The sequence below is a fragment of the Heptranchias perlo genome, unplaced genomic scaffold (genome assembly GCF_035084215.1).
Source record: "Heptranchias perlo isolate sHepPer1 unplaced genomic scaffold, sHepPer1.hap1 HAP1_SCAFFOLD_54, whole genome shotgun sequence".
In the NCBI taxonomy this organism is placed as follows: Eukaryota; Metazoa; Chordata; class Chondrichthyes; order Hexanchiformes; family Hexanchidae; genus Heptranchias; species Heptranchias perlo.
The window spans coordinates 5,591,351-5,616,303 of NW_027139559.1; the positions used below are offsets into that span (position 1 = coordinate 5,591,351).

General features: G+C 42.8%; 1 protein-coding gene across 1 annotated transcript; it reads right to left on the reverse strand.

The window, feature by feature from the left end:
• Positions 1–3,386: 3,386 nt before the first annotated feature.
• On the reverse strand, positions 3,387–24,240 carry LOC137315194 (uncharacterized). Its single transcript, XM_067980073.1, has 5 exons — positions 24,015–24,240; positions 17,845–17,968; positions 16,418–16,572; positions 7,052–7,219; positions 3,387–4,318 (listed from the first exon to the last, which is right to left on the reverse strand). The coding sequence occupies exons 1-5, from the start codon at positions 24,238–24,240 to the stop codon at positions 3,387–3,389; spliced, it is 1,605 nt and encodes a 534-aa protein (XP_067836174.1).
• Positions 24,241–24,953: the final 713 nt, after the last annotated feature.

A 24,953-nucleotide genomic window follows, 5' to 3' on the forward strand; every position in this document is an offset into this window, starting at 1 on the left:
TTCTTTACTAATATTTCCTGGAACCAACAAGGGGACAGGACATATCAGCTGTAATAATTATTAAAGTGCCAGACTTAGTTAACAGCCGAAACGTACGTGAATATTTATCTAATACCAATCATAATATGATCGAGTTCAACGTTGCGTTTGAAAGGGAGAAACCCGTAACAGCTGCTGAGATTCTAAGTCTAGGTCAGGCCGAACTCAACGAGATGAGACAGACAATGTCCAAATTAAACTGAGCAAATCTGTTAATGGGTAAAGATAAAGATGATCAGTGGGAGGTGTAAAAAAAAAAGAATTTAACGTGATACTGAACCAATTTATACTCTTAAGGGGCGAGAGTTCAACTTGCCAAAAAAAACATGGGCGACAAAAGAGGTAAGGGACAACATAAAAATAAAAGAAAAAGCAGACAAAAAAGCAAAAAATAGCACGGATCCTGGCGAATGGGACAGATACAAAGAAGAGAAAAGGATGACAAAACAGATAGTAAGAGCCACAAGAAGGGTCCATGAAAAGAATCTTGCAAGGGATATCTAAATCAACAGCAAAAATGTTTACAATTATAATAGGAAAACGAGGGTGAACAAGAGCAATGTGGGCCCCTTAAAAACTGATACATTGTAATTGAAAATAAAGAAATGACGTGATGTTAAACCATTACTTTGCGTCACCATTTACAGTGGAGGAAGAGGAGAGCAACCCAAGGGAATTAATTTTGCATCAGGGACGGGGACGAGCAAATTAACAGCAATGAAGAAAATAATGACACGAAAGAGTGAAAAATCGCCAGGACCAAAAGATTTCCATCTGAGGGTTTAAATGAAGTAGGTGAGAACATTGCAGATGCCCTAACTATAATCTTCCGAAGTTCTTGATTGGAAAATCGCACATGTTATTCCGCTATTTATGGAAGGTGAGAGATGGAAACCGGGGAATTATACACCAGTTAGCCTAATGTTTCTTGTCGTGAAATTACAATACTCTATATTTAAGGATAGAGCAACTGAACACGTTAAAACATTTCAGCTGATCAGAGAGACACAGTATCGATTAGTAACGGGTAAGTCACGCCTGACAAATCTGATTTTTTTCAAGAGGTGACTAAAGTGATGGACAGTTGACTGTCTATGGATGTTGTTTATATGAACTTCCAGAAGGCATTGGATAAAGTCCATTATAAGAGACTGTTAGCTAAAGTTGGAGCTCATGAAATTTAGCGCAATTTATTGACCTGGTTACAAAATTGGGTGAGCGGCAGCAGACATAGAGTAAGGATAATATGCAGGTGCTCAAATTGGCACGATATGGTTAATGGTGTCCCACAGGGATCATTTGTTAAGGATTTAAATGACGGGATACAGAGCCACATATCCAAATTTGCCGATGGCGAAAAGATAGGCAGCATTGTAGGCAGTACTGCACTGAAGTATCAGCCTCGATTATCTGCTCGAATCTCTGGATTGCGGTTTGACACAATAACCGTCTGGCTCAGAATCGAGAATTCAACCGCTGAGCCAAGGCTGACAATTTAATGGAATAAATGTTAAAAGGAGCGAACGGGAGAACAGGACGACAATAGACAGCGGACTCATTATCGTTTTATTTCTTAAATGCTCCTAACAACGCTTGCTGCGTTCCTTTAAGTTGATCACATATTTTTTCTCCAACCAAACCTTTTGAATTCTGTTCTTTTCATCACTCGCATTTTGTTCCATTTTGTTACCAAGTAACATTGATAACGTATCCCCTTTTTAACATGTTATTAGCTCAGACCTCTCTGTTTATTCACGGATCTCTTGGTTTGCAAAACTCAATTGTTTCCTATTGGGAGAATGTTTAAGTTGTACCTCACTCATGTCTTATTGAACCTTTACCAATCTGTGTTCACATTTATCTCCTGAAAATGCCACCGCAGAGTTTATAACCATTTATTTAATCTTATTTTGTTACAACCTCCCTGATTATCCCTGGAATCTCTGTCAGTGATGTGACTCATTCAGCCTTTACCCTGTTCTTTATCAATCCGGTATTTAGCCGGCCACACAGCTGGACCCGTTCAATTTGCTTTCATTCCAGCCGATCAAATGGGGCCAGTTCCACTATCAAGCGGGAAACACACCGGCGGAGATTGGCTGGTTAAATTATCCTGTAACACCCAATGATCCCATCATTCTTTGCAAAGAAAGGGGGTTTTGAAGATAATGATGCTTAACAGGAAATGACCCGCTTGATGGTGGAACTGGCCCCTTTTCATCGGCTGGAATGAAAGCAAATTGAACGGGTCCAGCTGTGGGTCCGGCTAAATACCAAATGGATAAAGAACAGGTTAAAGGCTGAATGGTTCACATCACTGACAGAGATTCCAGGAATAATCAGGGAGGTTGTGACAAAATAAGATTAAATAAATGGTTATAAACTCTGCGGTGGCATTTTCAGGAGATAAATGTGAACACAGATTGGTAAAGGTTCAATAAGACATGAGTGAGGTGCAACTTAAACATTCTCCCAATATGAAACAATTGGGTTTTGCAAACCAAGAGATCCATGAATAAACAGAGAGGTCTGAGCTAATAACATGTTAAAAAGGGGATACGTTATCAATGTTACTGGGTGACAAAAAGGAACAAAATGCGAGTTATGAAAAGAACATAATTCAAAAGGTTTGGTTGGAGACAAAAATATGTGATCAACTTAAAGGAACGCAGCAAGCGTTGTTAGGAGCATTTAAGAAATAAAACGATAATGAGTCTAAGGGAGGTTGTGCATACAGAGTAAAGCAACATCAGAGAGTTTATATAGGGAGGGGGAACTGGGACTCTCGCACAGGCGATATGTTGGCAGATCCTCTTTGAGCTCTCACGCAGGCGCAGAAGGTTAAGTGGTGATTTGATTGTTTTGTTTTCGGATTTTGAAAGGAATTGATGCAGTAGATCGAGAGAAACATTTTTCGCTGCTGTAGGAATCTATGACAAGGGGGCATAACCTTAGAATCAGAGTCAGGTCATTCAGTAGAGAATTTAGGAAAGGGGTGGTCGAAGTGTGGAAATATCTCGCACTAAAATCAATAGTTATTCGCTTAATTAATAACTTTAAACCTGAGATCGATAGATTTTAGCCACAAAGGATATTAAGGGTTATAGAGCCAAGGCGGGTAAATGGAGTTAGGATACAGATCAGCCCTGATCTCATTGAATGCCGGAACAGGCTCGAGGGACTGAATGACCTCCTCCTGTTCCTATGTTCCTATGTATAGAACATGCGGTCTTTGTCACATATTTCCCAGTGTTGTGTTTGGGAAACGTCGGGAATCAGAGCCCGCCTGTTGGGATCCGCTAAACCAATCGAGGAGCACAGGATGGGATATGAGACGGAATACAGTTCTAATGCTGGGAATTCTGCCGCTCTTGTCCTCGTTTAACTAATTTAAATATTAATTTGAGAGGATATTTCACCCCATTCTTCAGCTCCTCTCTGAATTTATACTGGGTCACTGCATAAATACACGTGTTTGTGCAGCAGCTCAACAGCAGGAGCATGTAGCTGGTTTGATCTGCGATAAACATCGTGTCATTGAAACCTGTGGAATAATAACGGTTTGTAATTCGCACTGATAGGAAAAATAAAATATACGTCATCCATAGCAGTATGAAATTGCCGGATATCGCAAACAGTAAGATGATGGATTTTCTTCGGTTCTCCATCTCCGGATCATTGTGATTCGCATCACTCTTGCTGGCCCGAAGCCTCCTGCGGACTCTACTGGCCGCCAAAATGTTTCCGACAGTAACAGAATTGAGCAGCAATATCAGGAATATTGGGAGCAGTGGAGTCAAACAGCGGTGAATCCATGTAAATGCTACCCATGCAGCTGAAGTATAAAAGTCTGGTTTTACACGATAGTCCCAAGCTACGTTGTCCAATGTAATGGAGGGTTCAAATGCAAAGTACCAGGGGATGTTTTTTAAACAGAACAGCGGACACAACGTTCCTATAACCGCGGCTGCAGTTTTCTCGGTGCAATATTTCGTCCTCAGCTTCTGGCAACAAATGGTTATAAAACGATCAAAAGTGAAAGCGACTGTTAACCAGACAGAGATGTCTGAGACAGCATGGTTAAGGGTAATTTGGAAAGAGCACACTGGGGTGAGGAACAGGAAGCTAGTCGGGAAATATAACTCCTTGATCCGAAACAGTACCACGTCATTGATAATGACCAATAGATCCGCCGCTGCCATGGCCACCAGGTAGCGAGTGACACATTTCGAGAGACCGCACTTTCCCCGAGACAGGATTACAATCGTCATCACGTTAGCTGTAAAAGGGAAAGAAACAAAAACAGTGAATCACGCATCAGGTTACAGCAAAGGAGTGAGTTCCACAGTATTTTGTGTGAAACATACAGCTTATGAGAGTATATGAGTTTGCTGATTAAATAATGACAAATAAATATTCCGAGTAAAGAGGAAGAAATGAATCAAAGACATTCTCTGAGAATTTACTCGGAACTGCTCCCGCTCTGACGCCGTAACTTCGCCAGAGGAGCAATGTAAAGCCAGCGCAGCACCCAGGAAGTTTATGGCCACTGATTAAAATCAGCAAAAACAAAGCGAGGTCATATGTTATTAATGATTACAATGAGCAGTAATTCGGAAGATCAAATCACATAATGGAAAGAAAACGTAAACATATATTTTGCTGATAAGTAATAAATAGTGAACTATAAATTGGGAGATAATTGATCAGTGCGGAGCAATGAAAATGAAGCCAGCCCGAAATGAGGTCAATACAAAATGGGGACCATTAAGGGTGAGCTCAACTGTCTGGGTTTGGATCCGTGAGCAGGAGGAGTGAGTGGACCAGGTGGTGATAGGAAATGGTCGGAGTTGTCAGATTTTATTCTCAAAGGTTGTGAAAAAAATTGCAGCATAATTCTGCTGTCAAACACCACCATACAAGGGGACTTGTTAAGTTTGAACTCGACCAAGATGCGGCACTTTCGTTTTTCAAACCCCCAGGTGAACCGGTCACATGGTCAACAGACTTTCCCTCACTGCAAAACCCATGTCTTCTCAAAGGCAACTTCAACAGGCCAACACCATCTGGGGAAACTCCAACAATGACCACAAGGGGCAAAAGGTGAGAAATGAGCAGCAACAGACAACTTTATCTTGCTCTATTGTCCCAAAAATCAAATGTACCTTCCAAATTACAGGATGCAACAAGGGGCACAATCCCGCCCTCAGGTGGAGGTGATGGCAGCGATCCCGAGATCGCAGAATGGACCAGAGCAAGTGAAAATAGAGACTGCAGTTCAACCCGCTGGTCCCCGGATCACAGTATAGACCAGTGCAAGTGAATATGGAGACTGCAGTTCACTCGGACCATCAGATCGCAGCATAGACCAGTGCAAGAGATAATAGAGGCTGCAGTTCAACCAAGGGAAACAAAGTACCTGCCGAGATTCAGCTTCAGAAAGCCTCGCTGGGAACGTCATACTGATTTGAATGCATCTGTAACATCACTCCGACAAATGAGCGTTATGAAGAATTTGTCTCCATGGCCTAGTTGAGGAAATTGCAGCTGCGTTAATAAATAGTCTTCTAAAATCTCATGATTCTGGAATTGTGTCGTTGGATTGGAAAATTACAATAAACTCTCCATTATTTAATAAGGGCAGGAGAGAGAAATCATGTAGCAAAATGCCTGTCGGTCTAAAGTCCGTTGTGGGAAAATTACTGGACTCTGTTATTAGGGACAGAGTGACTGAGCACTTCGGCAAATATGAGCCACTTGCTAGTGAAGAGAGACTGAGGGTAATTAGGCACCAACGCGTGGCGAGGGCTCTGATGCAGCGACTCAGGATTTCGGTTCCTCAAACAGTGGTACTCCTTTTGCAACAGGGGGAGCTTTTACAAATCGTATGGCCTCCACCTGTTCAACGGGGTTGGGGGGTGGTTGGGGCTGGAGGTAAGAGAGCTGGAATGATGGGGTAAGGTTCAAACTAGATGCGGGAGTGTTTGCAGTAATTGAAAGAAAATATCCCTCCCGATTGGAGCAAACTTCTAGGTTTACCAGTGAAAACACAAATCAAAGTTCAATGACCAATTCCAGTAGTCGGAGGTAAACACAGTTAAACTGTTGATAAACTAACGGGAAAGCTAAAAATATAGAAAAAGCTAAAAAAGCTGAGCTTGTGTTGATGGAAGAACTCTGATAAATAAGATGTGTGACCTGAAAGGTATTGCTGCGGTTGGTAGATTGGACATGAATAGCATTGCAGAGACAGGATGGAAAGATTCCAATCAATGGAATACATAACTGGTAGGTTATAAACTGTTTAGAGTAGACCGTGTCAGGAGAGAGTGAGAAGGTGTTGCAATATATATAAACTCCAGGATTGAAGCACAAGTCAGAGAGGATATATAAAAGGAAAGGGCGGACACAGACTCACTTTGGGTAGATTTAATAGATGGTCACATAGATAAACTGTTACTGGGGTCATACCACAGAGCACCATATCGGGGTGAAAGCCATGATCCAAAACTATGGGATGAGATAAGGATGGCAACTGGTGAGGGGCCAACTATAGTAAGTGGAGATTTCAACTTGCCTCAAATTGACTGAGACCATAATGTGTCGTGTTGATTCCCCCAACAGAAGAAATATTTTTTTTCTGTAACTACCCTGTCGAATTATTTTAACATGCTAAATGCCTCAAGCGGATCACACTCAATCTTCTATATTGAAGGGAACACAGGCCAAGTTTATGCAACCTGTCCTCGAAATTTAAATCTCTAAGCCCCGGAGTCATTCCAGTGAATATACGTTGTTTCCCCTCCAAGTCCATTATATCATTCCTGAGGAAGAGTGCCCAAAACTGAACACATACTTCCCCCCACCCTTTGTAATCCAGCCCGCTTGAGATGAAGACGAACAATCCATTAGCCTTCTTGATTGTTTTTTCACCTGTCCACTCGCTTTCAAAGATCTGTGTACTTGATCTCCCGAATCTAATTGCTCGTCTCCACATTTCCTCTTTGCTCACCATTCAGAATCTCCTTCGATTTATCTTTCTTAGGTCTAAAGTGGATATCCTCACTCTTGACCACATTAAACTCCATGTGCCATAATGTTGCAGCGCGTTTACGGCCGAAGAGCCTTCTCTGCTCAACCTCCAAGTTCTTTGAGCGGATTGTCGGTAGGATAGCGTCACCTGATGGAAGAGTAGCGAACGGATCACCAAGCCAATTAACTCTCAGAACGTTCGTGCGGTGGACAAGGTGAAACCCTAACTCAATCCAACCAAGATGGCTTTATAATGTGCACAATTACAGAGTTGCAGTTGTTGAACTTTCGGTGGCATATTAAACGGAATGGATTGTCCCAGGTCTGAGTGCGAGCACTCCATAACATTTCATGTGTACACAAATGACCACCTGGATTGCCTGAGGTGCAAAGATTGATTGATGTGGATGAAAGATTCAGTGCACCCTAACTGAGTCCTCTCCACTTAACAACTTGAGCAGTTTTTAATGATTTAGTAAACCAGGGATAAATCCAACAACTGCAGCCCAGTCAGGCTAACGTCGGTGGGGAGAATTTAAGAAACAATAATTCGGGGAAAGAATGATTGGCACAAGGAAAATAGGGGTTAATAAATGACAGCCGGCACGGATTTGTTCAATAAAAATCGTGTTTTACTAACTTGGTTGAGTTCTTTGATTAAGTAACGGAGAGGGGTGATGAAGGTCGTGCGGTTGATGTTGTGTTTGGAATTTCAAAAGTTGTTGAATAAAGTATCACATAATAGACTTCTTAACAAAATGGAAGACCACGGGGTTCAAAGGGTGGTAGATACGAAATTGGCTAAGTGTCTCACGGTTCACTGCTGGTCCAATGTCCCGAATATTAACGTTTTAATGTGTTTTATAACTGACTGCACAATTCTAATCATTTGCGGCCATAGGCCATAACTGTTTTTTGTGCACGAATGCAGCTCGGAATATATTACATCACCACACTGGTTTCACCAAATCCTTGAGAACCAATCGTGTTAACAGCGACCTACCTACTACAAAGTTAGAACATAAGAACGTAAGAAATAGGCGCACGAGTAGGCCTTGCAGCCCCTTGAGCCTGCTCCACTATTCAATAAGATCATGGCTAATCTTCGACCTAAACTCCATTTTCCTGCCCCATCCCCATATCCTTTGATTCCCCGGGAATCCAGAAATCTATCGATCTCAGCCTTGAATATATTCCACGAGGCAGCTTCCACAGCCCTCTGGGGTAGAGAATTCCAAAGATTCACAACCCTCTGAGTGAAGAAATTCCTCCCCAACTCTGTCCTAAATTATATTTAAGACAATGCCCCATAGTTCTCGGCTCTCCAGCGAGGGGAAACAACCTCCCAGCATCTACCCTGTCAAGCGCCCTGAGAATCTTATCTGTTTCAATTAGATCAGCATTCAACCCAATCTCTCCTAAGAGGACAGCCCTCTCATCCCAGGAATCAATCTAGTGAACCTTTTTGGCACCGCCTCTAAGGCAAGTGTTTCCTTCCTTCGATAAGGAGACCAAAACTGTACACATTGCTCCAGTTGAGGTCTCACTAAAGCCCTGTACAATTGTAGTAAGACTTCCTTCGCCTTTTACTCCAACCACCTTGCATTAAAGGCCAACATGCAATTTTCCTTCCAAATTGCTTGCTGTACCAACATGCTAACTTTTTTGCGTTTCATGTACGAGGACACACAAATCTCTCTGAATACCAACATTTAATAAATTCTCATCATTTAAAAACTATTCTATGTTAGCAAAGTAAGTAACTTCACATTTTCCGTCATTATACTCCATCTGCCACCTTTTGGCCCACTTACTAAACCTGCATATATCCCTTTGCAGACTCTTTGAGTCCTCCTCACAGCTTACTTTCCGACCTAGTTTTGCATGATCAGCAAACTTGGATACATTACGCTCGTTCCCTTCTTCTAAGTTACGAATATAGATTGTAAACAGCTGAGGCCCAAGCACAGATCCTTGCAGCACCCCGCTAGTGACAGACTGCCAACCTGAAAATGACCCGTTTATCCCTACTCTCTGCTTTCTGTCTGTTAACCAATCCTCTCTCCATGCTAATATATTACCCCCAACCCATGAGCCCTTATCTTGTGTAACAACTTTTGAGATGGAACCTTATCGAATGCCTTTTGAAAATCCAAATATACTACTTCCATTGTTCGCCCTCTATCTGCCCTGCTAGTTACATCCTGAAAAAAACTCAAATATTTTTATTCAAATACAATTTCACTTTCATAAAACCGTATTGACTCTGCCTAATAATATTATGACTTTCGAAGTGCCCTGTTGCCACTTCCTTAATAATGGAATCCAGCATTTTCCCGACGATTGATGTCAGGCTCACTGGTCTGAAGTTCCTTGTTTTCTCTCTCCCTCCTTTCTTGAATAGCGGGGATACATTTGCAGCCTTCCAATCCGTTGGGATCGTTCTAGAATCTGGGGACTTTTTGAAGATGGCAACCAATGCACCCACTATCTCTGAAGCTACCTCTTGTAGAACGCTGGAATGTACGCCATCAGGTCGAGGGAATTTATTGGCTTTTGATCCCATTCGTTTCTCCGGTACATTTTCTCTACTGATGTTAATTACCTTAAGTTCCTCATTCTCATTAGACACTTGGTTCCCCACTATTCTTGGTATGTTGTGTGTCTTCTATTGTGAAGGCAGATAGAAAATATTTGTTTATCGCCTCTGCCATTTCCTTATTCCCAATTATATCTTTTTTTCTGTCTCAGCCTCTAATGGGACCAATGTTTACTTTTGCAACTCTCTATCATTTTAGACACTTGTAGAAGCTTTCATATTTTTTGCTACTTTAATTTCATATCCTATTTTCTCCCTTTATATCATTTATTTGGTTTCTGAAACTTTCCCAATCCTCAGGCTTACTCCTCTTCTTGGCACTATTACCGGTCTATTATTTTAATTTAATACTATCCTGATCTTCTTTAGTTAGCCACAGATAAATCACTTTTCCCGTGGAGTTTTGATTTCTCAGTGGAAAGTACATTCGTTGATAATGTTTAAATACTTCTTTCAATGTTTGCCATTGTTTATCTACCGTCATTCCCTTTAATCTAATTTCCCAGTCGACCTTTGCCAACTCGCCCCCATAGCCATGTAATTGGCTTTATTTAAGTTTAATACTCTAGTTTCTGACTAAAGTACGTCAATCTGAACTCAATGTGAAATTCTTGCATATTTTCATCACTCATCATCTGGGGATCTTTTGCTGTGAGATTACTAATTAATCCTGTCTCATTACACAGTATAAGGTCGAAAATAGCCTGTTACCTGGTTGGTTCCAAGACGGATTGTTCTAGGAAACTCTCTCGAATGCATTCCATGAACTCGTCCTCCAGACTACCTTTGCCAATTTGATTTGTCGAGTTTATATTTAGATTAAAGTCCCCCAAGATTATTGCATTATCGTTGCGACAAGCACGTATTATATCTTTAAAAATACTTTGTCCAACGGTATAGCTACCATTAGGAGGCCTACAAACTACTCTCATCAGTGTTTTCAGCTCGTTGTTCGTTCTTATTTCTACCCGGACTGATTCTATTTCCTGTTCTTCTGAGCCACGATCCTTTCTCTCCAGTGTCCTTATGGCATCCTTTATCATCAGGGCTGCATCCCTTCATTTTCAACGCTGCCTGTCTTTTTGGAACGTCAAGTTCCCTGGGATATTTAATTGCCAATCTTAGTCACCTTGCAACGATGCCTCTCTAATGGCAATTAGGTCAAAGCCATTTATCTCCATTTATCATTTTCTCTGCTTTGACCTTATTTGCTGATGCACTATTAGCGTTAAACTCTCTGTCCTTTCCTTCCACACTCTGTTCATCTTTACCCAAATCACTACACTGCTGTGTTGCCTTGACTTTCATTACATTTCCAAATTTCCCCTCACCTGACCCCTCCTTTTTAGTTTAAAGCCTTATCAAAAGCCCTAGTTATTGAACTCACCAGGACACTTGTCCCAGCCCGGTTTAAGTGGAGACCGTCCAGATGGAACATCTCACTCTTTCCCCAGTACTGGTGCCAGTGTCCCATGAATCGAAACCCCTGTGTCCCACACCAATCTTTGAGCCACGCATTTAAGTCTTTGATCTGTTTGTCCCTATGTCAATTTGCGCGTGGCTCAGGTAGTAATGCAGGGATTATTACCCTTGAGATTCTGCTTGTTAATTGAGACCCGAGCTCCTCAAACTGTTTCAGCAGAGCCTCCTTCTTAGTTCAACCTATGTCGTTGGTTCCGACATGTTCCCCGATTACTGAATCCACCCCCACATGCCCCAAGTTCTTCTCCAGCCGAGAGCAGATATCCTTAACCTTGGCACAGGGCAGGCAACACAGCGTACGGGAATCTCGGTTGCGACTGCAGAGAACAGTGTCTATCCCCTTGAATAAAGTATCCCCGACCACTACCATATTTCCTTTTACTCTCCCGACTCCTCCTGTACTACAGTAATGTGGTCAGTTTGCACATCCTCCTTGCAGTCTTTGCTCTCATCCATACAGGTTGCAAGAACCTCGTACTTGTTAGATGAGCTCAAGGGCTGTGGCTCGTCATTCACTAGATCCTGGGTCCCCATACCCGCCTGGCTCGCAGTCACACCTTCCTGTCCCTGAATACTGGATGAATCTAAACTATTACCTAATCTAAGGGGTGTGAGTACCTCCTGGATCAAATTGTCCAGTTAACACCCATCCCTGATACATTGCAGTGTCTGCAGCTCGGACTCCAGCTCAACATCTCCAAGCCGAAGTTCCTTGAACTGTAGACACTTACCATAGATGTGATTGCCTGGGATCTCTCTGGTCTCCACAAACTCCCACATGATGCTGTTCATTTAATTTCCTAGAAATACAGTGCAATACAACACTTGTAAGTTACCCTCTATCAGTGTTAATCTGGGACTTCGATGTCTGTCGGCAGATACCTACTTCCGTTTGGCAGCATACCTTCCACTATAACTGAATGTGAATTCAAAACATTTCACTTTGCATTGAACTACAGTTACTATCTGTTACACTTTAAGGCGAGGGAGAGAAATAACCAGAGACAGTCAGCTGGAGAACATTGGCCAGAAGCCCCTTCGCTGCCACAGATTAACTGGAACCACTTCATAAACTAACAACATCCCACTGGGTGAATGCTGCTCATATTCTCACTTAGAACCTGATCACCTTGAAAAATTCAAAGCATAAAATAACAGGATATTTAGTTGGAGATTAAAAGAGCAATATTATATCAATAAACACATCGAACAAGGCAGATGGAGGAAAGGGAAGTCGTGATATTCACTGAATTTCTGACACTCGACCGAAATCAGCAAAAGAATCACTTCAGGACAAATAGAGCAAGTTACCAGATACGCAAGAGCAGCAGTGATACAGTGAGACCTGGATTTATACAAACAGGAACCGGTCACAATGATTCACTGGAAACTCTAAGGTCTGCAAGATTAACACAGGAAATAATTTGTACCTGTAGAGGTTTCAGTTACTCTGGAAATGGACATACGAACATACGAATTAAGAGCAGGAGTAGGCCATTCTGCCCTTCGAGCCTGCTCTTTCATTTGATAAGATCGTGGCTGATCTGATTATGACCTCCATCCTACTTTGCCGTCTACCTACTATAACCTTTGACTCTCTTGTTAATCAGGAATTTATCTAACTCAACCTTAAAAGTATTCAATAACTCTGCCTCCAACACTCTCCGGGGAAGGGAGTTCCACAGACTCACGACCCTCTGAGAGAAACAAATTCTCCTCATCTCCGTCTTAAATGGGAGACCCCTTATTTTTAAACTGTGGCCCCGAGTTCTATTCTCTCCCTCAAAGGGAAACGTCCTCTCAGCATCTACCCCTTCAAGTCCCCTCTGGATGCTATATGTTTAAAAAGATCACCTCTCATTCTTCTAAACTTCAATGATTACAGACCCAACTTGTCCAATCTTCCCTCATAAGATAGCCCCCACATTCCTGGAATCAGTCGAGTGAACCTTCTCTGAAACGCGTCTTAAGCAATTATGTCCTTTCTTATGTCCTTAAGGAGACCAAAACTGCACACAGTATCCTAGTTGTGGTATCACCACTGCCATCTACAACTATAGCAAAATATCTCTACTTTTATATTCCATTCCCCTTGCAATAAATGATAACATTCAATCTGCCTTCTTAATCACTTGCTGTACCTGCATCCTAACTTGCTGTGTACTGGGACACCCAGATCCCTCTGCATTTCAGAGTTCTGCAATCTCTCTCGATTTAAATAATATACTGCTTTGCTATTCTTGCTGCCAAAGGACATAGGAACAGGAGTAGGTCATTCAGCCCTTTGAGTCTGTTCCGCCATTGAATTGGATCAGGGCAGACTTGTACCCGATCTCCATTTTTTTATTCGTTCACGTGATGTGGGCGTCGCTGGCAAGGCCAGCATTTATTGCCCATCCCTAATTGCCCTTGACAAGGTGGTGGTGAGCCGCCTTCTTGAACCGCTCCAGTCCGTGTGGTGCCCTGACCCAACACTAATCTATGGATCTCAGTGATCATTTCCAGATTTCCGGAATCCTTCCTGTGAAAAAGTGTTTCCTTATTTCACTCAAAAATGGCCGAGCTCCAATGTTAAATTTAATCTCTTCTTCTGGACCCCACCGTAGTAAATTGTTTCTCTGCATCTACCTGATTGAATCCCTTTATCATTTTAAATACTTAGATTAGATCATCCTTCAACCATCTAAACTCACGGGAATACAATCACGCTGATGCGACCCGGCTTCATAATTGAACCCTTTAAGCCCCGGTATCATTTTGGTGAATCTGTGCTGCATCCCCTCCAATGCCAATATATCATCCTGAGATTCTGTGCCCAAATCTAAAAACAGTACTCCAGATAGTGTCTGACCAAGGATCTTACAACTGAAGTATCATTTCCACACTTTTCAATTAAACCTCCTTGCGATAAAAGCCAACATTCCGTTAACATCGATCATCGATCCCTATTCTCTGTCTCCTTCCTCACAACAAATTACCGACTCAGTTCACAAGTTTAACTCCAATTCTGGGCACTCGCTTGTGCGAAAACTGATCAAGAACACGGAAATAATTGACATTCTAACACAACTTGAAAATATCTTGGGGAGGGGGGTGGTGGGTTGGGGGGTGGTTGGTTACATGACATTTCACCCTGAACTGAAGATATTCTCAGTTAAAATTACATCAGCTGACAGCACCTTCAATGAAGATAACCGTTTGAAGCTTTTACTAGACATTACAATGACATTATGATCTCAATGAACATATCACACAAGGAAGGTGGAGGAAAACACAGATTTGATACTCAATGAAATTTTGATATTGAGAGAGAAACAGAAACACAAATGCTTCAGAAAAAAATAGCAATTTATCGGACACATGAGAAGATCAGTGATACAGTTAAACTCTGATTCACAAAATAAGTAATTGTTTGGAATCAGTTATCGGGAACACCAAACACCACCTGGAGAACTGGAACACGGCGAACGGATATACAATCAATTGAACTTCATTCGTGTGTGAGAATTGATGGTGACTCTGGGTGCGGAACACCGAGCTACAACTGACCCTGTGAGTTGATATATTCAGAGAAACCCTGATTAATACAGCCGCGATTCATCCAGTGGGAGCATTAGGCTGCATTGACACTGAGATTGGTGACAGTCAGCGGGAAGTCAGGCAACTCACTTCACTCAGTTCTTACTGAGCAACATCTTTAAATAGACTTTACAGAGTTTCACAATCGAACAGCCGAAATATTAGTGGTTGATTCCGATCACATTTCTTCTTAAAATAAAGGTGGAAGGTGCCAGGGTTTAATATCACCCTGTGATTGGAATTCAGTAAAATGTGAAATTTCCATTTTCCAACTGAAACATGAAATTTGAGTCCGTGCTACAGAAAAAGTTAAAATCCACCTGTTTCATAAACTGGAACATGTCATAATAAACGGTAAATGTGAGGTCGAGCAGTGTAACATAGACTGAGATTACAGGGCGATAATATGGGATTGTTTGAAATTATGCAAGGATGTGAGAAGGTAATTAGAAGCAGAATGTTTCCAACAGATGAGGGGGTCAGGAATGAGGTTCCATAGATACAAGATACATTTGGAACATAGAGCTGGAGAAATGTCTTTACAAGAAGAGTTGGGAGGCGGTGAAATTCAGTTCCTGGAATGATGGTCGGGGCAGAAAATATGCCATGATTTAAAGTAGATTGGATAGGTGGATGGAGGAAGAGTGATGAAGGGATATGGGGACAGGTTGGGTAAATGTGATCAGAACTATCTTCTAACTCTAAGGATCTGAGTGATATTAAAGGTGAATTTGTATCAAGCAGCGTTTTGACCGGGCGGACAGATTTGCTAAAAGTGCAGCAGGAGTTGTATCAACCTGCAAGTGAGTGATCCAATGAAAAAAACTGTCCGGTTAGTATAAAGGGGCCATCACCCGGCATCGAATCGATGCTATGGGTAAAATACGGATGGTGAAAGCCGAAACCGGTTTCCCAAATTGGAACAAATCCAGAACAGTTTCACCGAGCGCCGCTCCGCGGTTTCAAACGCTCTCCCACTGCATTGGATTCCCAGTCTCACCTGTATCGTTACAGCAAGGGGTGTGTCCGAAACCAGCTGTCTCCCACCGGCTGAAGGCAGCAAAATGCCGGTCCGATTGGTGAAGAGATGGCTGAGAACAGGCTGATAACCCGTCATGGGAGAAGATCAGGGTGGGACTCCGTGTTCCGCATGGAGCACAAACCCACCCTCGAAATGGATTGTGATCACCAGGAATAATATCAACACTTTGGTAGGAAAAGACCGAAAACAGGCGGAAAATTCTGAATAATGGCAGTGAACAAATCCCAGTCCTGATTGTCCGGATTCACTGTTACATATTCAGGTATTGAACGGATATTACCACGTGTTAGATCATGGGACGGAGGAGAGGAGAGGCAGTCTGTTGGGAACACGGGAAATAACTTGAAATCTCAGTATATCCACGATATCCCATAATGCAAGGATTCTCATTTAAAATACATCAATTTGAAAGACATTTGATGAAGAAAATAAACTGCAGCTTTTGACGCAGATGAACAACAACATTAGAATGTCAATAGAATGAGCAGTCAAGGAACAAGATAAAGCGGGAAGTCCAGTCACTGAATTTCTGCATTGAAATAACTTGGAAATAACACAGTGAAATAAGGACAGTTACCGAGATAAGAGCAATAATACGTTGAAATTCTGAATCATAGATTTACGAAATGAATATAATAACTTACCGGGGACTCCAATGGCTGCTATAATCGGATAGTAAATCATTACTGTCTGTATAATTGGCGGTAACACGGTAAATGGATACGCGGCGAATGGAACTCTCATTCTGTCTGAGAAGTGATGGTGAATCTTGACGCTGGACACACGGCTCCAAATGACTCTGTGAGATAAGAGATTAAGAGAAAATCATTATTTATAATCGAGGGAAACCTCCAGTGGGATCGGGGAACAGCAGCAGCATTGTCATTACTTCCAGTCATTCGAACAGCACGCAATTCCCTTCACTGTAATGTGTGTGCTGCACTAATTAATTCCAAAGGATATTGCAAGTGTTTTGAAATGATATAGCCCAAAGTTTGAAGTAATATTTCTTTCACGTTTCAATCCAACAATACACTGAAAGCCGGACTCTGACTGCATCACTGCAACACGTTAAACAGAAGGAGGTTCAGTTTCTGTTCTGTTAGATGACGCGGTTCACTCCTGTCGATGCAACAACTCAATGCCAAGAATTCTCAAGAATCCTTCAAGGGTTTACACTGCTGCGCGATGAAAACACATAGCATCATATTATCACAGTATGTTTCAACGCAGGAGGAGGCCATTCGGCCTATTGTTCCTGTGCCTGCTCGTTCAAAGAGCTATACAATTATTCCCATTACCCTGCTCTTTCCCCGTAACTCTCTATATGTTTTCATTTCAAGTATTCATCCAATTCCCCTTTTGAAAGTTACTATTGAACCTGCTTCCTTTCAAGCAGTGCATTTAAGACCATTAAAACTCGCTGTGTAAAAAAAAATGTTGCCTCATGTCGCCTCTGGCTCTTTTGCTGATCACCTTAAATCTGTGTATCTGTGTCCTTCGGTTACCAACCCTTCTCCCAATGGAAACAGTTTCTCCTTATTTACTCGATCAAAACCGTTCATGATTTTGAACACCTCTGTCAAAGCTTCCCTGAACCTTTTCTGTTCCACGGAGTACAACCCAGCTTCCCCAATCTCCACATAAAACTGAATTTCGTCATCCCTAGTATCTACTAAATCTCTTCTAAACCCTCTCTAAGGCCTTGACATCTTTCCAAAAGTGTGGCGCCCAGAATTGAAAACATTACCGGAGTTTTCTGAAAGTTTGGTATGACTTCCTTACTTTTGAACTCTATGCTTCTGTTAATAAAGCCCAGGATCACATAGCTTTTTAACGGCCTGTTCAACTCGTTCTGCAAGTATATGCACCTCCAGCTCTCTCTGTTCCTTCACCTCTTTGAAATTGTACCATTTAGTTTTTATTACCTCTCCTCATTCTTCCTTCCAAAATGTATCCATTCACGCTTCTCTGTGTTAAATTTAATCTGCCATGTGTCTGCCCATTTCACCAATCTGTCTATGTCCTCCTGACGCCTGTTGTTATCCTCCACATTGTTTACTATATTTACGTGTCATCTGCAAACTTTGAAATTATACCATCCACACCGATGTCCAGGTCATTAACATATATCAAAAAGATCTGTGGTCCCAATACTAACCTCTGGGGAACACCACTGTATACTTCCCACAAGTCTGAAAAACAACCGTTCACCACGACACTCTGCCGCTGCAACTGTCCCTTTAGTCCCACGGGCTTTAATTTTGGTTATAAGTCTATTATATGGTACTTTATCAAATCCCCTTCTAAAGTCCATTTACACAACATCAACTGCACCACGCTCATCAACCCTCTCCGCTTTGTCATGAAAAAACTCAATCAAGTTAGTCAAACACGATTTTCCTTCAACAAATCCGTGCTGACTTTATCATATTTACCCGTACTTTTCCAAGTGATAATTAAGTTTTTCCCAGATTATTCTCCCTAAATGTTTCCTCACCGCCGATGTTCGGCTGACTGGCCTCTAATTGCCTTCTTTACACTTTCTGAACAGACGTGTGACAGATCTCAAGTATTCATTTAGTGCCTCAGCCACGCCATCTGTCTCCACAAGAAGACCTTCTTTTATTGTCCCTAATCAGTCCGATTCTTCATTTACTACTCTTTTACTATTGATACGATTATAAGAGAATTTTGTCTTCCATTTATGTGAGCCACTAATCTATTCTCATGTTCTCTTTACCCCTCTTATTCCCTTTTTTAGATCTCCTCTGTATTTTCTGTATTCAGCCTAGTTCTCTACTGTTTTACGAACCTTACATTTCTCATAAGCCTCCTTTTTCTGTTTCATTTTATTCTCAGTATCATTAGCCTTGCGGGGACCTCTCGCTTTCCATGCCCTTCCTTAGAACCTCGCAGTGATGTGTCTACTCTGTACCGGAAACCAACTCCTTCTTGACCTTTCCCATAACTATTGTAAACCTAATGATATTATGATCAGTGTTCGGCAAATTCTGCCCCACTGAAACATGCTCCACCTGCCCAATTTCATTCCGCAGAACTAGACCCAGCATTGTTTCCCTACTCGTTGGGCGAGAAACACAGTGTCCCATAAAGTTCTCTTGTACACATTTCATGAACTCCTTCCCCACTTTGCCCTTGAAACTCTTTAATATCCCATTCTATATTGGGATAATTGAATCCCCCATTATCACCACTCTATAGTTCTTGCAACTTTCCGTAATTTGCCCACAATTTTGCTCCTCTATCTCCTTCCCACTATTTGTTGGCCTACAGTATACATCCAGTTGCGTAATAGCTTTTCTGCTGTATCTTAATTCTAAACTAATAGATTCTGTCTTGGACCTCTCCACTACATCATCCCTTTCCAGTGCTATAATAGTATATTCGATCAATGCTGCCCCTCTTTTCTTCCCTTCCCTATCTTTCCTGAATGCCATGTGGCCAAGAATATTAAGCACCCAATCCTCACCTTCTTTGAGCAAGGTTTCTGTTATTACCACTATATCATAGAACCATTTGGCGACTTGAGCCTGCAGCTCACCAACCTGGTTTGCCACGTTACGTGCATTTAGGCATATGCACTCCAAACTCATCTTAGACTACTTTGGATTTGCCCCTGTCTGATCCCTCCTATTTCTGAACTCTCTTTTACTGTCGTGTTATTTGACCATCCCAGTCCTCTGTGTACTTCGTTTCTCCTCTCCATTGTTTCCTTCTGGTGCTCATCCCGCTGCCAATTTGATTAAAACGCTCCCCCGCTGCATTAGTTAGCCTCCTCGCGAGGACATTGGTCCCAGCTCTATTGAGGTGCAACAAGTCCATTTTGAACAGATCCCTCCTGCCCAAGAACTGATCCCAATGCCCCAAGAATCTGAAGCCCACCGTCTTGCACCATTTCTCCATCTGTTTGAATGTGGGCGCTCAGGCTTGTCATTGAATTAGGGATTTATGTATTTCGGACGGGAAAACATCGGGCTTTGCCCGAACACCTCAGGTGGAGTAATGTAACCATAGACAAGGGCTTGAAATAACCTCCGTTTCACTGACATGAAGAATCTTTAAAGGTTACAGATGATGATAAAACTGACAGCTTTCTGTTTGATGAGCGCTACCCGAGGTATCGCGACCTGGACAATATTGGAATAGGTTGTCACAAGTATGAAGCAGAAGCTCGACTGAAATCCACATCCCCAGGATTCTGTGGGCTACGGTGGGGATTCCAGTTTCTGCTCCGTTCATTATTTTCTATTATTATCCATTCCAGAGAGTTTAACTTTGTTGTATCCTGTGGTATTATAATAGCTCACGCCAAGGACAATAGCAACATTAGGAACAGGAGGAGGCCATTCAACCCGTCTGGCCTGTTCTATCAGTCAGTTCGATCGTGGCTGATCTGCGCCTTAAATCCATTTTCCCACCTTTGCTCCCGATCCCTTGATACCCCTAACTAACAGAAATCTATCTATCTCAGTGCTAAAAACTGCAGTTGACCCCCAGTCGCCACAGCCTTTGGGACAAAGAGTTTCAAATTTCCACTGACCTTCGTGCAAAAAAATGCTTCCTGATTTCGCGACTGAAAGGGCTCGAATTAATTTAAGTTTGTGTCCCCTTGTTCTTGATTACCCCACCAAAGAAAATAGTTTCTCTGTGTCTACCCGATTGAATCGTTTATCATTTTAAAAGCTCGATCAGACCATCCCTCGATCTCCTATACTCAAGTGATTACAAGTTATATTTATGCAAACTGCTCTCAAAACTAACCCTCCCAGACAGGTATCATTCTGGTGAATCTGCACTGCATCCCTTCCAAAGCCAAAATATCCTTTCTGAGGCGTTGTGCTGAACACAGTTCGCTGAATGGGCTGTGAACAAGGCTGTATAGAATTCAACCTTCACTTCATCACCTTTGTATTCCAGCCCCCTTGAGATAAAGGCCAACATACCACAAGACTTTTTAATTGCTTTCTCTACCTGCCTTTCAATGATTTATGTGCTTGGACTCCCAAATCTCTGTGCTCCTCTACAATCCCTAGCTTCTAACCATTCAGAAAATTCGCCGATTTATGTGTCCAAAGTTGATGACCTCTCACTTGCCCACTTTGAACTCTATTTACCATAGTTTTGTCCATTCTCTTAATCTGTCTATGCGCCTTTGCAACTTCCTGCTCCCCTTTTCACTTACTGTCCGTCCTCACTTAGTCACACCTGCAAACTTGGATATCCAACCCTGTATTCCTTCATCGCAGTCATTATAAATATGGTGGAGAGTTGAAGCCCCAGAACAGAACTCTGGGGAACATCACTGTCACATCCCGCCAATCAGAATACCTAAACTTTATCCCCACTCTCTGCCTCCTAAATCCCAACTAATGTTCAACCCAAGTCAAATGGCTCGCTCCAATTGCGTGCCCTCTCATTTTGGCAAAAACTATTCTTTCCCATTTTATTTATTTCCCGCGAGTTGAATATTATCAATCTCGCAAAACATTCCCTGTCGAAATTAAACACACATTACAGGGCATGTGTTGAGTGCAGAGCAAGAAACCCGCGATTTAACTATGAAACAGTGAGAATACACATATTAACACTGAGCGCCAGATCTGAATCGAACCCATTACCCCGAGGTTCCGGGACCCCCACCACACTCACACACTCTCACAAATACACTGCGTTCATATTTAATACCAAATGAAAATCAGAAAATAGTAATCACGCCCAGTGGAATTAGAGAATGTTCGTATTGTACAGAACAGGAAGAGGCCATTCGGCCCCTCGGGGCCCGCACTAAATTATGTTCGCTCACTCTGCTCTGTGTTGCTCTCAGTATAGATTTTCAGTTCACCAATTTGTCTTTTCTTCTCTATTTTACGGACTGAGTGTGGAAGAGGTTCGGTTTGGCGGCTAATCATTTCGATCAATTATTTGAACATAGTTTATTTTGATTGTAAATTTCTCGGAGACCGAGCGGAAGTTCAGTTGTCAGTTTTCTGAAAGATTTATTTCGATTTCGGAAGCCGAAGGGCCAACTTGGTAAAAGAAGAGATAATCAATTAAATGAACAACATCAACAAAGTGAAAGCAAGAGACAGAGAGAAGTAAAGGCTTTAATGAACACGGTTCCGGGTTTTAGATCATTTGGTGATCGTGGTCTAATAAAAAAGGCATCTGATTTCGCTCTTCATCGTGATGTCATCAGAAGATTGCAGGTTCCAGTCCTGCTGTGGTCGGTTTTCACACTGGTTGATAACGTGTTCTGCATGGGCCGGAACTGTTTTACATCCGACCATTTCTAACAGTCCCAGAACAGACTTGATATAAACACACACATTCCTTGTCTTCCTGACTGTGCGATTTCAACATTGTCGATCTGGGTGCACGGGCAGGACATTTTGTACCGGTGACTTAATTCCCACTGTTTGGATTCAGAAAGAAGGAAATAAAACGGCTTTTGGAAGCTACCGGTGCATCTCGGTGGCCGAAATCTTGAGGCGATGCTGATCAACTGCGCTCTGACCAATGATTTAACTCGTTCCTCGGAAATTCCCCACAATTAATTCTTCTTCTGGATTAATTCCAATATGACGATGATGAGGATTATTATCGTTATTTTCATTATTATCGTTACTGTTTATCATTTTCCCCATTTCCTTGCACAATGTGTTTAATTTGTGAGGATCTATTTTGCATTGTTATTTGCCAAATCTGCATTTCTGCCTGTCCCTTTGTCTGCACGTGCTGTATTCTCAACAGCACATTTCAAATACAAGGGAATTAGAATGTCGAATGAAAACTCTTTCTCTAACATTGGGGAGTTGCTGTTTAGTGTTAGAGCTAAACGCAGGAATTGTAAGGATCTGCTGCTCCTCAATTTCTCTGCCCGTCCAGTAAACCGGGTACATTGAGGAGGCGGTTTGTAGACCGAGAGCAGCTTTTGTCACGGGCACTGTTTTTCCGTGAAATCTAGAACTCTCTCCCCGAAAAGGCTGTGGTGACTCCATGTAATGAAAATATCAGCACTGAGATCGAGAGATTTTTGTTGGTTCAGGTTGTCTGAGGGTGTGGAGAAAAGACGGGTAAATGGAGCTGAGGTACAGATCAGCGAGGAACTAGTTGAATGATGATGTGGAGATGCCGGTGATGGACTGGGGTGGAAAAATGAAAGGAATCTTACAACACCAGGTTATCGTCCAACAGTTTTATTTGAAAATCACAAGCTTTCGGAGATTATCTCTTTCGTCAGGTGAGTGAGTGAATGAGAGGTTCTCAAATCGCATATCTTATATTAAGCTGGGATTCAAAGGTGTCGTTGGTGTTCAGACAGGTTAGCCACGGAAAACAGTATGTCCCAGTATACTGAATACACAAGGGTCAAATTACACAGACAAGAAGAGAAAGAGACCCGAAAGGCAGAGAGAGAGAAGAGAGAATGTCCAGTTGTATTAAAAACAGATAACTTTTTTTTCCCGCTGGTGGGGTTACGTGTAGCGTGACATGAACCCAAGATCCCGGTTGAGGCCGTCCTCATGGGTGCGGAACTTGGCTATCAATTTCTGCTCGACGATTTTGCGTTGTCGTGTGTCTCCAAGGCCGCCTTGGAGAATGTTTACCCGAAGATCGGTGGCTGAATGTCCTTGACTGCTAAAGTGTTCCCCGACTGGGAGGGAACCCTCCTGTCTGGCGATTGTTGTGCGGTGTCCGTTCATCCGTTGTCGCAGTGTCTGCATGGTCTCGCCAATGTACCATGCTCTGGGGCATCCTTTCCTGAAAAGTATGAGGTAGACAACGTTGGCCGAGTCACAGGAGGATGAACCATGTACCTGGTGGGTGGTGTCCTCTCGTGTGATGGTGGTATCTGTGTCGATGATCTGGCATGTTTTGCAGAGGTTGCCGTGGCAGGGTTGTGGTGTCGTGGACGCTGTTCTCCAGAAAGCTGGGTAATTTGCTGCGAACGATGGTCTGTTTGAGGTTGGGTGGCTGTTTGAAGGCGAGTAGTGGAGGCTTGGGGATGGCCTTAGCGAGGTGTTCGCCGTCATCGAGGACGTGTTGAAGGCTGTGGAGAACTTGGCGAAGTTTCTCCGCTCCGGGGAAGTGCTGGACGACGAAGGGTACTCTGTCGGTTGCGTCCCGTGTTTTTCTTCTGAGGAGGTCTATGCGATTCTTCGCTGTGGCCCGTCGGAACTGTCGATCGACAAGTCTAGCGTCATATCCCGTTCTTACGAGGGCGTCTTTCAGTGTCTGTAGGTGTCCATCGCGTTCCTCCTCGTCTGAGCAGATCCTGTGTATCCGCAGTGCCTGCCTCTTTGACGGAGTTTGGGTGGAAGCTGGATCGGTGGCGCTTCGTGTGGTTGTCCGTGGGCTTGCGGTAGAGTGAGGTGCTGAGATGCCAGTCTTTGATGGAGATTTGTGTGTCCAAGAAAAAAAACGATTCTGAAGAGTCGTCCATGGTGAGTTTGATGGTGGGATCGGTTCCTTATAGTTGAATGATGGTACAGGCTCGACCAGATGAATCGCTTCCATTTGTTCCTACGTACAGATCAGCCAAGATCTAATTGAATGGCTGAACGGACTCGAGGGGCTGAATGGCCTCCTCCTGTGCTGCACCGACAATGATCCTGTGATATCCCGGCCGCTCTGTGCTGCTGCCCTTGGAGTGTTTGATGGGACAGTTTAGAGGCAGTTTTACTTTGGATTTAACCCGTACTGTACATGCCCTGTGAATGTTTGATGGGGCAGTGAAGAGGGAGATTTACTCTGTAATCTAACTCGTGCTGTACCTGCCCTGTGAGTGTTTGACGGGACATTGTTGAGGGAGCTTTACTCTCCATCTAACCCCAGCTTCCCAGTTTTCACCATATCCATCAAACCCAACTAAGTCCTTCTCTCCATGCCTCTCAACCCACTTATCAAGCTTCTCACAATATCCCTCAACCTCCATCTCTCAGTCTGCTGTCGTAGCTCTGTAGCTCTGTTTAGATGTTTGGCTGATAAAAACGTGCGTGTGAAACCACACGGAAAATCTGTGGGAAGTGCAAATCTACCGAACGGCTTGCCCGGTCGGTTCAGCACTCAGCAAAATTGACCTTGCTGCTTTTAGCTCTGTGACGCAATGTATACGTCATTGTGAGTAAATGAAACGGTTTTAAAGGTTGTGGGTTC

What these genes read in the sequence shown, in the direction of transcription:
- LOC137315194 (XM_067980073.1), bottom strand. Translation starts at nt 24,240, where the DNA reads ATGGACGACTCTTCAGAATCGTTTTTTTTCTTGGACACACAAATCTCC. An exon ending in TCAAAGTTTGCAGATGACAC is followed by an intron (nt 16,573 to 17,844) that starts GTAAATATAGTA and finishes CTTATCTCACAG; the next exon opens with AGTCATTTGGAGCCGTGTGT. An exon ending in ATCGAAGGAGATTCTGAATG is followed by an intron (nt 4,319 to 7,051) that starts GTGAGCAAAGAG and finishes TCCCTTTTACAG; the next exon opens with CTAACGTGATGACGATTGTA.